The following is a 16284-nucleotide window of genomic DNA, read 5'->3' on the forward strand; positions in this document are numbered from 1 at the left end:
ATTATGGTATCAGAGCGGTCCTTCCTGTAGAGCCTGAGGAATGGACCGATTATGCTTCAATTGCATACTCTGAGCGTCTGTCATGTAATAGGTCTCGTTCAGATAATGAGAATTAGAGTTTTATACACATGACGGACTATTGATTAATGCCATTAGTCTTGCATTGCATAATTCCTGGTATTAAGTTTGGCCGGCTTAATACTAGTAAACTATGTATATGGAAGCACCAATGGGTTATGATAGACAATATGCGAGTCATAGATAACGCGAGTTGCGGGTTTTGGGAGCGTTAGAAATTAATTCTTGAAGTTAGTTGACATGTGATCCTTATCTGTGATAGGTGTTAGTTTTACCTTTATCATTTGCATTGGAAATCCTTGATTCAATGCTTTTCTTGAGATACGGTTTGATTCTCTGTCAAATTATATTTCTGACTATCTCCTGGATTCTTGATGTTATGGTCCTCAATTTTACGTTCTCTTATAAGAACTTTGTACTCTAATTTAATTGGAATTTGCTTCGATCAATATATTATCTTTCTTCTTCTTGTTCCTAGCAAAATTTTCTGATTTAGATTCTCTCTATGACTTGATATCTTGCCTCTATGCTTTGCACCATATGCGTATTCTTCCCTTAACATGCGCCTACTTATTCCATAGATTCTTAACATCACAGTTTTAGGTTCTGCATTCTTCTACTTAAACGAGGTAATTTATCGATGAAATCTGAACCTGTTTTGCCGTAATACATCCTATCTTATAAAGCCCTCTTGTAATTTTTGTTTTGGGTCTTCAAAGTAATTTTGGTTTGATTCTCCTCTTGAATATTTTTCAAAATTCTTGAAAGAATATTTTTGCTCATAGCTTAATTAAGTTTATTTTATAAATTTTTCATATTTTGTTTTAATTTGAGTTGTTTTAATGTAAAACCTTATTTAAACATTTCATGTCTCTTTTGAGAAAGTGAATTCGTTTCTTTTTGAGATTATCCATTCTTTGTTAATGCTACCAATGACTTTTAGTATTATTTTCGACTTAGCTCAAACCCAGTTTAAATAAATGCACCGTTCTTCCTCTTGATCGTTCCTATCGAAGTTCTTAAATTCAAGTTTCTTTTTAAGATTACAATTTGATTTTCTACCAAGATTTTCAGTAAAATGTTTTATCCTTAGCCTAACTAATTTTTATTTCATAAATCTTGCATAATCTAGCTCGACTTGAATTTGTTTTAAACAAGATGTAATATTTACGTTTTAATTGACTTTCTTGAATTCTGTAAACAATTACCCTATTCTACTCTATGGTTTCTATTGAAGATCTTTGAAATCAAAATTCTTTTCTATTTGTACTTCGATTTTTTCTGTCCGGCACACTTTATGATTTTTGACCATTCTTGTTTGTTGGTGACTCAAACCATTTCTTCAAATACTTGTAAACATTGTTTTAAATCATTTGCAAACTTTGTATGCCCTTTATTCGGCCTAAATTTGTTTCGGCTAAATATGTTAACTTTTCTTATGATTTCTATTGAAGTTCTTTGATTCAGATCTCCTAGAAAAAAAAATGTAAATTGACTCTCCTTCTGGAATATTTCATTGTTATTGCGCATTCTTGTTAAATTGCGATTCTATTCATCCTTTTGACTTCATGCGAGCGTTGCCCTTGTCATTTGATTTGCTCTTCCTAGGTATTTTATCCCTTTAAGTAAACTCAAGTGCTTCGGTGTCATGTGCAACCCCTAAACATGGGTAACAATATGTTAGTTTTTTTAGTACCCAGCTTGTTGATGCAGGAAGTAAATTTGGTGAGTTTGAAAATATCGCAGGTTATGGCATTTAATTTTGCTCTGGTGTGTGTTTGAGCACGTGTCAGATTGCTAAGTTTTCGAACTAAGATCGATTGTTTAGATTGACGCATAACAATGAATGAGTTTAAAACCCTTATTGAGATTGAACTAGACTTGGAATACTGGGGATTGGTTATGGCTTCCACTTCTTGAAATTCTCCCATTCCGTTTTTAAACTTGGAAAATGTTTTGATGAAGTATAACTGGATTTTCTTTTGACTATATATCAGTTTTATGCATGCGTTTGGTTAGTGAAGCGCTTAAATATTTTTACTCGCACCTTTTCAAACTTTACATAATCTCTTACAACCTAAAATTGTATTCAAGTAATGTCACATCTATGTTTTGTTATTCTTTTACAAATATGTTGTATATTTTTCTTTTGAAATGTAAAATTATTTTCTTAAGTTCCGATTATTGTAAACGATGCATTCGAAAGAGTTTCATTCCTATTCGAATCTTGTGAATTGTCTTTGGACTTAAATTTTCTTTTCTATAAACCTCATACTCCTTGACTCAGCTTGAATTCATATCAAACCGTTGTATTGTTTTCTAATCCTCAAGGTTGTCTCTTAAATTCTTGTGAACGTCATCCTTGTCACCTGACCTCATCTTATGTCTTGTAACCTTTTAAATAACTCGGGAATTGCTTTAGAGTCACATATGACCTTTGGGCATAGCGAATGAAACGTTAGTCTCCTTAGAATGCTGCTCGTGAGCGTAAAAAGATGAAGCAGTAAGTGTGTGACGTTATAAGGGGCTGTAGTAGTTTTGTTTCCATGTGAAAATTTGTGGGTGATAGGTTTATGACCAACTTTTTTTTGGGTTGTGAAGTGATTGATGAAGTTGCAAATTGAAGTTCTGAAGTGGATACGACATTGGTGAGCGAACGTTTTACCCATTGTTTAAATACCAGTTTGCTTTGTAGCCATTTTGCCACATTAACTATAACTTTGCTTTGTGAACGCCTATCTTGTATCTCCTGCCTTATACCATACTTTACCCTTATATTTAAATCTTATAGTTATTCAGTATTTGAACATCTATATGTATAAATATGCTAAACTTTCTTGCTTATCTAAAACACATTTAGAAAGTAAAGTACTGTTGTTTTAGACCACACTTTTCCCTTACACCTAAGTTTTACAAATTATTCGATATTTGGAAAATTAATACATATATCTGCCAAGATCTCTGTTTTTTTAAAAGTATTCAAAACTATTTTAGAATGTTAGGTATTAAGTTAATTTTCGAGGACGAAAATTTTTATAAGTGGGGTAGGATGTAAGACCTCTAAATTTTTAAAAGTTATTAATTAATTATTTACGATACATTATATTTATTTAAGACTGTATTTTGGAGATTTTTATATAAAAGTTGAATAAACTCTTATTTTTTTTATTTAGAGTTCTTATAATTGAAAAATAGTGAATATTTTATATGCCTTAATTTTAAATATTTATATTTTTAACCTTATCTACAAATGAAGGAGAATTAGTTTATTTATCTCCAATTTTTATTTAATTAGCATTTAATCGAAACTAATTTATAAATTTATAATTGAAAGGTATTTTAAAGATAGATATTTTATATTTAATTTAATATAATATCTCTTAATTTTATTACAATTTAACAAAACCCCAATTTTCTAAAAATCCCTAATTTCACATTTTTCCCAAATTAAACCCTAATCCTAAAATCAAACACACAAAACACCACTGCGCGCCATCCCTAAGCCGCAGCCCCGTCGCCTTCGCCGTTCGCGTCCCATCGCCGCCGATGGAGGGAAACCGCCGCCGAACCTCCGCCGGGAGACAGACCCACAAAGAGAGAAAGAGAGGGAGCTCGCGTTACCTTCTCTCGCGTCAGATCTGTCGTTCGTCGTCGCCGATTTCGGGTCACCATCGCCGAGCTGCATGTCGTCGTTGTTAAGGGAGTCACCGCCGTCGCGTTCTACTTTCCTATGTGCCTCCATCAGCGTTGATCTGTCACTGTTATTGTTGAGTTGGTGTCACCGCCGTTATTCGCCGTTCTGAGCTACGCCGCCGCGACTGTGGTCGCCAGAAACGGTGCTGTGGCCGTCAGAACTGCTCGGAGATCGCCACCGTCACCAGAAACCACCGCCGAAATCTAGGTTTGCTTGGTTATATAATCACCGTTGCTGCTGGACCGACAGAGCCACTCCTGAGCTGCCACAGCCATTATCGGAGTTCTTAGTCGCCGCCACTGCCGTTGGTAAATAGTCTTCCTGCTCTCGGTCCCCATTCTTTCAATTTTATAAGGATATTGTTATCACTGTGATGTTATTGCAGCCGCCACTGAGGTTTTTCGCCATCACCGGAGCCGCTGTGGGGACAGTTCGGGGTTGCTACTGTTCCGTTCTGCTATTGCGGAAGTCTGAGCGGAAGTGAGCAGACTTGCGATTGAAGCTGCAGTTGGTTTCGGGCGAATAGGAATGGTTCTTGTGACGCCTTTAGTTTATGGGTTCAACTTTCAAGGTAGGGTTTTTCTTAAAATCTAATTTATATTACAGAGTTGTGATAAATAGATATTAACGTGAGAGAACATATGCCTGTGATTATAATTGTCTTCTAAATGTGGTTGTTTGTTGGATTGAATGACTGATTGGGACCCGAAAAGGGTGGCAGTGTCCGAGTTTTAGAGGAGATGCTGCCGAAATTTTATAAAATTAGAAGTTTCATTTGACGTAGTTATTTTAAAAGGTTTAATTTTAAGCATTATATGATTTAAGAATACTTCATTTATCAAAGAAAAAGTTATGTTTTGGGATTGAGAATTGTTAGTGAACGAAACAGAAAGAAAAATGATGAGGATTGATTTGAAATATGATTTTTGAATGAATTTGGAAATGGATGTGGATTGACGAATGATGATGACATTAAAAATGATTTAGATATTGATGAATGATGAATTATTATTTACATGGCTTATGAATTTGAAATATCTGAGATACGAGGTTCCCTGGATTAAGTGCCGTGGCTTGCCACCACGTGTACCAGGTTGAAAACTCGATACTCTGTTGACCCTACGATGTAAGTGTGTGACCGGGCACTATATAAATTCCCGGGAATGTTACCCCCATTGAGTAATATTGATTATTTGAGAAAAAACTATGCATAGACTCTTGGGGATGCACGTCGGGGGACAGTCTAAGTACAATTCAGACTTGTCGGGTTGGCTGGATAACCGACAGATGAGCCTCATCAGCCATAGGACAGGCATGCATCATATGCATTTATATGCTTTGCTTGGGTGTGTACTTGTTTTGGTTTGCCTAATTGTTAAACTGTTCTTAACTGCTACTTGAACTATTTGCTGTAACTGCTACCTACTTGTGCTTTCCTTGTCTGTCTTGCCTGTCTTGCCTATGTTTGTCCTGGCGTGCTACATTTGAGAATGAACCTTGGTGCTGATTTAATGACTGTGTTGTTTGATTGTATGGTTGGTTTCTGATTGAGATTTGCTTATGAGAAGGAAAGACTTTGAATTTTCTGAAAATGTTAAACACTGCTTCTTTGAAAATGTTTTGAACGATTAGCTATATGATTTTAGAAGTATTCATAAGACAATGATAGTCACAGAATCTGAAAACAGTTTTCTTATTGAATATCTTCTTATGACAACTTTGAAACTCCGTGGTGAGACCGTGTGGTTAGGTTCTCACCCCCCTACAGCTTTCCTTTTTCAGGAACCAGATGAAGGAGCGTTAAGAAGAGTTATACTGCGTTTGGTTGATATGTTGTTGTATTAATTAGATTATTTTCTTCTCTCGTCATTGTTATTACAAGTTTGTAAGAGGGATAGGAATTGTATGTTTTATATGTATAATATATTATGAGTTATTATGTAAGGAGTCTTGTATATGAATCTAGATCTCTGTTTTTTTTTTCTAAAGATAAAGTGTTTATTTCCGGTTTTAAAAGAAATCAGCGGTACAGAATCGAGTCACAGGCTCCTATTTTAGTATTTAGTATGTAAAGTAGTCGTAATATTCCTTGCTATCAGAGTAGCGCAGCCGGAAGCGTGACTTCTGATAGCGAGGGTGTTACAATACATATATACACATCCAAAACCCAAATGTACATAAACAAAATTCTGTCTCTCCGTAAACCTCTAAGAGGATGGAATGAGTTATGCGAAGAGAAAACTAAGTACATATATATACATCTCTGTACAAAATAACCCAGTAACCACTTCACTTCAAGAGCCCAAATACCTAACGAGATGCCTCTCGACCTGCATCTGAAAAACAACAACATAGTATGGAATGAGAACCAAAGGTTCTCAGTATGGTAAAGGTGCCACAAACATAATATATAAGGTCTTGGGAATGCCAGAGGCAATCTTAGAACGCCGACACTCAGATTATAGGGTTTAAAGTATTAAACAGAAGTCATAAAAGGTGGTTTACTAAAAGAATCTAAACCTAACTTAATCTTAAATCTAAGTCCCGTACTGCTATTCCTCCATACCTCCATCTCCGTTAGCGTTTCACAGACAAATAAACAGATAAAGGCAAGCATAAGAAGGTTACAAATACTGCATGTAACAAATATACATTTAGCATGACAAGTACACTTAGGCACACCCAGTTAATGCACAAACAAGTAATTCAAGTAGTATGCATATGATGCATGCTTGTCCTATGGTTGATGAGGCTCATCTGTCGGTATCCAGCCAACCCGACAAGTCAAAAAACCTTAGACTGTCCCTCGACGTGCATCCCCAAGAGTCTATGCATAGCTTTTTTCTCAAATAATCAATATTGCTCAGTGGGGGTTAACATTCTCGGGAATTTATAAGTGCCCGGTTACCCTTACGTCGTAGGATCAACAGAGTATCGAGTTTTCAACCTGGTACACGTGGTGGCAAGCCACGATACTTTACCTAGGGAATCTCGTATCTCATATCATTTAATCATTCAAGCCAAGCATCATACATTATCATTCATTTGATTTTCAAGCTAAGTATCATTCATCAGTAACATTTCATAGCCAATTCATCACTTTTCAGTTTTACTTTATCTCCAAGTTATTCTCTTTTCCTAACTTCATCTGATTATCAGGTTTAACACTATTATTCATGACTAAAAGAATGAAAATAGAGGTTTAGAAGTTTGAAATAGAGTTTAGAATGCTAAAACCCATTTTTGCTGAAATAGGGCCCAGTGTGCGCGTGGAAATGTAAAACTGCAGCTTGTGCGTGCGTCCCTTTGTCATGCGTACGCATGGGTGAAAACCTCATTTCACGCGTGCACGTGACGCATGGACATGCTTGTTAGCCCCTTACGCGTATGCATGGGACTAGTCGTGTACGCATCGCCAAAACCCATGCCACGCGTACGCGTGGACGTACGTTCTCTTAAAAAAATAGATCAGTAGCAGAGCTGCAGAATCATAACAAGTTTCCTGCATAGTCACATATAAATTACATATTCCGCATCAAAATTTTTGATGGGCATAACTCAATCGTTTTAAATAGTTTTTCTTCCGTTCTTCGAACGTCATAAAGTTCACGGATCCAATTTTCATTTAAACCAGTTGAAATCAATTTGGAGTTCCGGAAGCCAAGTTATAGCCCGCCGAAGTTCAGTCCAAAACCAAAGTGCAACAAAACCTCATAAATCTCATTTTCAATTCAAAAATCTCATTTTACACAATTTCAAACCCACCAAATCAACACTACATACCCTTCTTCATCACCATAATCATAGTCCAAATGATCAACAAATTCACTAAATTACCACTAAATCATCAAGCATTATCAACTATAAACTTTCATTCTCAAATCCATAATCATCAAACTATTCAATTCACACAAACACCAAACCAAATCAACTAATTGACAAGATACTAAGCAATAACTATATACACATTCGTTCCAACCTATCATGTGGTCATCTAGCCTAAGTTTTCACAGTACCTTACATATTAAATGCAAGAAACCTAAACCATACCTTGGCCGATTTTCCACGTAGCAACCAAAGCAACTTAATTTAAACCAAGATAGCCCCTTTAAGCTCAATAAATTCTAAGCTCAGCTTCCTCCAAGTTCTAATATTCACAATTTCAATCTCCAATTATTTATTCACAACCTAATACACATTTATAACATATATATACCCAATTTAATACTCAAAGCTCAAATTAAATGAAATTAAAATAGAATTATGGTATCCTCACCTTACCCAAGCTTCACACAAGCAAGAGTGAACGCTTTTCTCAAATTAATTGGATCCTAAAACATTAGAGAACAAAGAAATTCAATATCTCCACTAAATTCTCCAAAAATTGCGGGTGAAGAGGCTGAGATGAAATAGCAAGTTACCTGTGAAATTGTTCCAGTAGAAACGTAGATCTCAACACGGTGAACGTGTGGCTGTAAACGGTGCGGTGATCGGAACTCGGACGAAGGAGTTACGTCAAACCGAATTTACCGTAAGAGTTCGGCGTTTCTTTTTCTCCCTAAAGCCTTCAGCGTTGTTCAGCTGAAATAAGGAGGAGAAGGGCATTGGGCTCTTTTAAAAGGCTAGCCCGGTTGGGCCCATGGACCGGTTTGGGCCCGATTCAATCGGTTCGGCCCATTCGATCTAATCTTGGATCATTTTCTTCGAAATTAGTGTCAAAATTCTCATTTCGATGAGCTCTATCCTAATTTGATATAATATTCATATTTCTAAGCTTCTTTATTAAAAACGAATTTATTGACTAATTATTTACTAATCTAATGGGGTTTACACTCAACAAGTTTCGATTTAGCTCTCTTAGTAAATCGAATGGACTGAATTCGATTTACAATAGACTGGAATTGATTCAAATTTTTCCCATAGTAAATCGAAACAAGCGGTTTCGATTTATTAGCATACTAAATAAAATGAAATGGCTTCGATTTAGTACCATTGAGAGTCTCTAGTAAATCGATGCTAATGAAATTGATTTACTAACAGTTGACCTATATATAGAATTCGAATTCAACTGATTCAAATTACAATTCAGAATTCCTAACGCCAATAATCCCCACCACAAACTACCCTCCTCGAAAACTTTTGTAAAAAACTCTAACAAAATTCAAATCTGAACACATGGAGAACGATCCAAATCATATATATCGATTAGATGGAGTCGTGCATACTACTGGTGCCTTCCATGAAGAGGTTAGTGATTGAAAATTTTTGTTTTCAACATAATTTATTTAGTCATGCTAGTAATGTTAACATATTTTTTGGAGTAGTTGTTTTCCGTCCTTAGTTAGAAATTAGAAAATTAATTGTTTCAATATAATTGCTGGTTAGAAGTAATAAGCTATTAGTTGGTTAGATTTTAAGAACTTAAAATGGTACTTAAAAATATTAGTTAGCATAATGATTGTAGGCTCTGTTAGACTTTTAAAGAGAATTTTTTTTAGAGTAGTCACGTACTTAAACCCATTTAGTTTTAGTATTTTCTTTTTTGTTTGAACATGTGAGATTATATGTTTAGGTTAAAGTTTTTTTTTTGAAATTAGGTCATACATTATTTAGCGTTTTGTTGTAGTTCATCTGAACATTTTTTATGGATATTGTAAACAATTTTTTATAAATTAGGGCGCGCAACATTTAGCATTTTTAGAATTTTTTTTAATCAAACACTGTTTTGTTATGGATGTAAAAAATTTGCTATCGTTGTGCAGCCCCATCGATATATCACCAACATGAGAAGGTAACATGGTGTGCTTCTAGATGACAGGATCAAGTAGATTCGATTTAGTGTTATGAAGCCTAATTTGAATTTAATATATTCAATTTATATTAAAACATCCAACGAGACATCCATGTAACGTTTTTGAATTTGAGAATACACATAAAATTAATTTTTCTTTAGTTTATAAAAATCATTTACCCCAGAATTCAAGGGATTTTTTATATAAATAAATAATAAAAATACTTTATTTACCAAACTACGCACGAAGAGAAATGCTTCCAGAAATGCGCAGGGCCAACTCAGGGGGCGCCTGCGAAATGGGTTTTCACTCCAACCTAGGTGTGGCGGCCACAAAATGGGACTGACAGCAGCAGGTGAGAATCAGCTCCAAACCTAATTAGTTCCTGGCATCCACGAAATGGCTCAAATCTGTCCTGGCACACACGAATTGGGCTAATTCAGGGGCAGCGGCTGCAAAGTGGAGCCAATGCGCTAGCAGCGTCCTCGAATTGGGTCAAAGCTGCAGGTTTTTAGCAAGCGCCAGTACCCGTACGAGGCATGCATTGGTTGTGTTGGGTGGCAAAGGACACTTGGGAAGGGACCTCAGACACATATAAAAGGGAGTAGGGGAGGGAACCTCATGCACGGTTGAAAGGGAAAGGAGATTGTGAAAAAAAGTGGTGGTGGTAAAAGAAACTTGTACTGAGGTTTTGAGGTGTTGTGTTTTGTTTATAAAAAAAACTTAACATGAGTGAGGGTGGGGTTAATGTGGAAGAGAACCTTAATCGGCTAGACGAGTTTCATATTGCGGCACATTTGCTTCATAAGGTTAGTTTAAGTCTTTATGGTGATTGATGTTGTTGGTAATCTTGTTGGAAATAATTTTGTCGACAAATAAAACTTGTTAGAGTATTTTTAATTATAGTCTTCTTTTTTTCTTATGTTGCAGCCCACACATGTTCTCGCTCCTCATGGCACACTTGTTGACGTTTTCATGTCGGATCCTGCAGATCCAAGCATGAAAATTAGGCGGCAGAGGCTTGAGCCCTATTTAAGACGAGCAGGATTTTACCATGCTTCTTTGATAAAGTGATTCGAGTATGACAATCCATTTATAAGTGTCTTTGTCGAACGTTGGCATCCCGAGACTCCCACGTTTCACCTCCCTTGGTGTGAGTGTACCATAACCCTAGAGGGTGTTGCAATGCAATTAGGTTTACCTGTTGATGGCGAGCTTGTCAGTGGTACTTTGAGGTCATGGAGCAAGTTCCACCAAAAAGATATTTGGGAATGATGTCACGAACTTCTTGGTGAGGTTCCAGCTGGACACGTAGGGACAACAAAATTCAACATCAAGTTGAAGTGGCTCAGGAATCGACTTCAGCAGATGCCGCTCGATTTACAAGACGATGCCCTCATGCAGTATATATGTTGTTACATACTTTACTTTTTGGGAGGTGTGCTACTACCGGACAAGGCCAATGAAGGTTTTAGAAGGCTTAAAGAAGGAGGGGTTGAATCTATGACTTTCTTTTAAGTTAATGAAATAACATTTTAAAACAAACTTTCAGTCTGATTCTGTTTGAACTCAACAGCGAAAAATTTATGAGACAATTTCATTTTGTTTCGTGAATATCAGAAAACAGAACAGAGAAGGGAAGAGAGAAGCTGATACCATCATGTATCCTGATTCGGTTGCCTTGTACAATGCAATCTACATTCAGTCTCCACCACAACAGTGGTAGAATTTTCACTATAGTTAAAGTATTACATACACCAATTCCATAGGATTGACACAATCCTTTCACACTCAAGTTCTAGCCTAACTTGACTTGGTTATGCTAATACCTAACTCTTTACTCTTAGTGCTTACCCAACTAAGAAAGGGTACCTCACTGGTACAGGATACAAGACACAAAATCAATCTAAAGAAATCTGAAATCACTCTAGACTTTTCACTCAAGTGTTTCTCTCTGCCTCTTACTACTCTTAGGCTTTTACTTGAGCTCTCTCATTCTGTCTTTTACCTCAAGAAATTACAGAAAGATAAACATTAAAAAGAAAATTACAATCTGTAAAACATGAAGGAGATTGATGCTTTAACAGCCTCTTTGCTATGTGATTAACCCAATTTGCTTGCCTCTGATTTAGTTCCTCATTCTGGCAGAATGCTCCTTTGACTAGGAAGCACTGTCCAAGTTGATGAACTTATTCAGAGAACTCTTCTCAGAACATAAACCTCAAAACACTGGTTCTCTCTCCTTGGCTTCTGAAGGATAAAAAATCTTCTTTTGTATCTCCTTGCATGATGCTGATTTTGCTCTCTTCCAAGTCAACCCTCGAGCTGTGTGCTTCACCAACTCACTTTTTCACTTTCTTCCATTAATCCTCAAATTAGGAACTTTGGTTCTGACCTTCTTTCTTGACCGAAAGCCTCAGGACAGCTAAGAAAAATATTTTCAATGGTAAACCCAGATCTGAGCCATTGAAATATTACTTGGACCCCAAGACACAAATTTGACCACAGATTTGCAGCAAAATTTAACAGAGATTACTTTCTTCATTTTTTCCAATTTGGAGTGGCAGAGAGTTGGGGAAGAGGAGAAGAAAGCACGATCCATGTTAGAGGAAATAAGTTACTTTTAACTTTTGCCTTAGCTTGATGTGATTTGATTTGGGTGATTAGACCTCTGCCTTTCTTACTTAATCCTTCTCTTTCTTTCTACTTTGGTGAACAGCTTAGAAACTAAGCTTTCTCTCTCTTTCTCTGAGTTCTAACTGAAGAGAAAAAAGTGAACGTTGCCTTTATGGAATACACTTTGGAGGGATCAGCTTTGAGTGATTAATTCGAGTTTGGGTAGGTTATGATTCATTCAGTCCATTTGATTTCTTTCATATATGCAATTGGACTTTGTTTGAAATTGTTGTCCACAAGAATAGATTTAGCTTGTTTCGTATTGGGCTGCTGCAACAATGAATTTTAACCTGCAACACTTAATCAGAAATAATCAATACTAATTGGTTAATTAGCCCAATAAAATAATGTTTGTCATCATTAATTAATTTAGTTAATTTCTTAAATCAACAGCCAATAACACGGTCCATGTTTGATATCTTCCATTATTGGCTGATTATGATGCCATCAGTACCTACAGTTGGGGTAGCACCGTTCTTTGTTGGTTATATCGAGTTATGTGCTTAGCAACAGATTACAATGTTGAGGGTATGACCAGGTGTCATACATTGCTTATGTCATGGATATACTACAAACTACCTTTCTGGAAGACCTCGTCTTTTCGACCATCCAACGACATTGATCCCCAAACTGCTTGCATCGACATACATAACTACTTTGGCTTGACTCTACCACCTTGTATTCTGTACTCCTGTGGATGTTATAGTTTTTAACAGCAAGCATCGCTGTTTCTCTATTGAGAAACTTCAACCCAATCTCGAGCTCCATCTCATCTGACAAAGCGTAGCTACTCGGTCTATTTTTTGCGGTGGTCGAAGACATTGCTCCAAGATTTAAAGATAGGTAGTGTGCTGGCGTGCTGCTGGATACACCACCTCCCCCCGATTCGACATGAATTGGAGGAACTGTCTCACGATAAAATGGATGTGTTTCGGGAACAGCTTCTGCCTCATCACCACTAAAATCTTCGATCTCATCTTCATAAGATATTTCTGCCATGCCAGCATCAGGATATCTATCGATCCCAACAAGGCTGGAAGGGGAGGGGCGTGCTTGATGAATATCTGCATTCTGTTCAGGCGTCACAAACGCGTTAAAGCTTTGACTACTGGCCCTACCGGTATCCCGACCCAGAACAAAATCTGCCGATCCGAGATTTCTACCACCCTCCACATTATTAGAACTAGATGAGCTTCTACCAATATCTTGAAGATTCAAACAAAGTTCCAATGAATAGATGCTTCCAATATTGCGATGATAAGAAAACATCATCGAAACACGCTGATTAAATTTAATCTGCATTTTTTGATACGCAAACGAGTTGGCTACTACAATTGGCATCCTGTAAGTCAGCTTTGTGATTTTCTTTTTTCCAACTATTCCAGTATTCATGAGAATCAAGTTCTTCATATCTTGTAACGATGTCTGTGACGGAATCATTATCTAAAGTGGATCGTCACAAACAAACGTAATACCTTCTGCTGTATGAGAAATTTTTCCATTAGAGTATATAATCACATATACGTTTTTCGAAGCCATACACACAGCAAAACGAAATCAACACCCACAATATTTTAGAAAGAAAGAAGGTTGTGGCGTTGAGAGAAATTTTAGAGTTGGAAGAGAGTACAGATAGAATGGTTCCTTCCATAAATGATGCCCAACCGTTTATATAGGCAAATTTGCAGCGAACTTCGTTGGCAGTACACATGAAGTGCACTATTTCGCATGTAGTAATACTGAGTTGGGTTCTAATTCGTGGATTCCCCACCTGAGATGGCCATTTTGCTGGCGCCAGCAACAAGATGGCCTCCTCACCATTTCGTGCACGTCGAGCCAGAGTTGTCACCTATTGTTGTCAGTCCCATTTCGTAGCTGTTACACCTGTGTTGAAGTGAAAACCTAATTTACAGGCGTCCTCCTTGAATTAATCTTGTATCTTTTCGAAGATATTTCTCTTCGTGCGTATTTTGATAAATAAAATATTTTTATTATATATTTATTTAAAAAAGCTGAATTCAAGTATATTACGTAAGGAAGTTATAGAGATTCTTCGATACTTTAAAGGATGCCAACTTTTAAGAAAAAAATATTATTATTATTATTATTATTATTATTATTATTATTAGATAAAACAAAAATAGGTAGTGCATGGCATAATTATTATTATTAACTACGTGTATATATACGCGTAGAAATTATGTTTGATAAGAATAAATTGTTTATTATATGAAATTTGTGGCATAAATAATATCATTCTAAAAAAATATAATTTTAAGAACAAAATTTAACCTGATATAAAAAAATAGTTATTAGTTTATATTTTATAATTTAAATGTCACCAAATTATTATAAAAAAATAAAACATTAATTTTAAAATAAATAAAATAGAATGATATATATAACAAAATTTAGAGAACATATTGTTTTCTTTTTTTCAACATAGTTTAATTTCACTCTTATTCCTTCTAGTTATAAAATATATATTTTTATTTTTATCTCTATTATTTACTTTTTTTAGAAAAAGAATTCGAATGTAAAATTAACTTCTTAAGGATCATAATGAAATTTCATTTTTCATTAACAAAATATAACAATGGTTTATAATTTAGGATTTAGAAATAAATCTTAAACTATATCTTCATAAAATTTTTGATGATGTTATATGATCAAATTATTTTAGTAATTAAATTTAACTAATTAAGTTGATCCAATAAGTTAAAGATACAGAAATTTTAATTGAAGAAGGAGGAAATGAAAGAGACATATAAAAAGAAGAAGAAAAATAACCAACTTAAATTTATCGAATGAGAAATTCATCCAACTAAAAAAAAAAACTTAATTAAATTTAATTATAAAAATAATTTGTTCACTGTACAACATTTCTCTAAAGCTTTATTGGCTTTTGTATGCTTGCTATAAAGATCATGAAGTAGTAAAACCAATTTATTTTTTAACTTAAATAAACTACATTTTTATTTATAAAAAGCTACATCTTTTATTTAAAATATAAAAAATAATTAAACAAATATGGATAATAATTTATCATATATATAGGGATTAAGGAATTTCCTTTAATTTCATAGTCTCCAACTATTTTTTTCTTTAAATCCCCTTTTTCATATTTAAAGAACAAAATATTCATTGTTAAAACTTAAACTCAAGACCATTGGTTAAAAAAGCAAAGTGCTTATTATCTTGGTGATCTTATAGTATAATATTTTAAAAATAACATTAAGACATTATTTAAATTTGTTTGAACAGTTTAAAAAGATTATATAATTGAGAAAAATAATATTAATTTGTTATTAATTGAATTTCTTTTATATTATTAGTGAATTAATTTAGTTTTTAAAAAAATTATACTATAATATACACTAATATTCACACAAAAATCGATTTTAACATAGTCATATGTAATTTTTGTGGAGCAACAGATTGATTTTAACATCATTGTTAACATTGAATAGTCACACATGCATACACACATGTAAATGTCACTGTTGTGTACAACGATTTTATTTTCTCATTTAATTGCTTCTTAGTTGTTTTTTTTTTTTTTGTTAGTTCTGTTATTAATAGAAAAAATAAATATTTTCATTGTAAATTTAAATAAATAAATATTACAAGATTGAATAAATTTTATTGGAGTACTTATTTATAAAATTTATCATTAAATTAAAATTTTGTTTATCGTTAATAAAAAATACTATGTGCACAAAAAAAATAATTATATATTTGTGTATAGATACATATAGTATCTAACTCATTTTCAATGAGTATTTATTTTTTAAAATATTTTTTATTTGGATAATTAATTTTTGGGGTAAGTACGATTTTGGTCCCTAAAGTTTAGCGCCAGAATTGATTTCGTCCCTCTTCTAATTTTGGATTTAAAATCGTCCTTAACGTTTTTTTTCGTATTAAAATCGTCCTTTTAATTTTTTTTGGACAAAAATACCCTCATCACTACTAACATAATTACTTCCTCCACCACCACCACCACCACCAACACCAACACCTCCGCCATAACCTCCACCAATA

The 16284-nt window shown here is 34.6% G+C and overlaps 1 protein-coding gene across 1 annotated transcript; it reads right to left on the bottom strand.

Moving 5' to 3' along the window:
• Positions 1 to 12792: 12792 nt before the first annotated feature.
• On the bottom strand, positions 12793 to 13680 carry LOC107464589 (uncharacterized). Its single transcript, XM_016083509.1, has one exon. It carries the CDS (start codon positions 13678 to 13680, stop codon positions 12793 to 12795), a length of 888 nt encoding a protein of 295 aa, XP_015938995.1.
• Positions 13681 to 16284: the final 2604 nt, after the last annotated feature.

Source organism: Arachis duranensis, chromosome 9, assembly GCF_000817695.3.
Source record: "Arachis duranensis cultivar V14167 chromosome 9, aradu.V14167.gnm2.J7QH, whole genome shotgun sequence".
NCBI lineage: Eukaryota > Viridiplantae > Streptophyta > Magnoliopsida > Fabales > Fabaceae > Arachis > Arachis duranensis.

Bases quoted from the DNA above. Each gene is read 5' to 3' on its own strand.
- LOC107464589 (XM_016083509.1), bottom strand. From the start codon at position 13,680: ATGATTCCGTCACAGACATCGTTACAAGATATGAAGAACTTGATTCTC.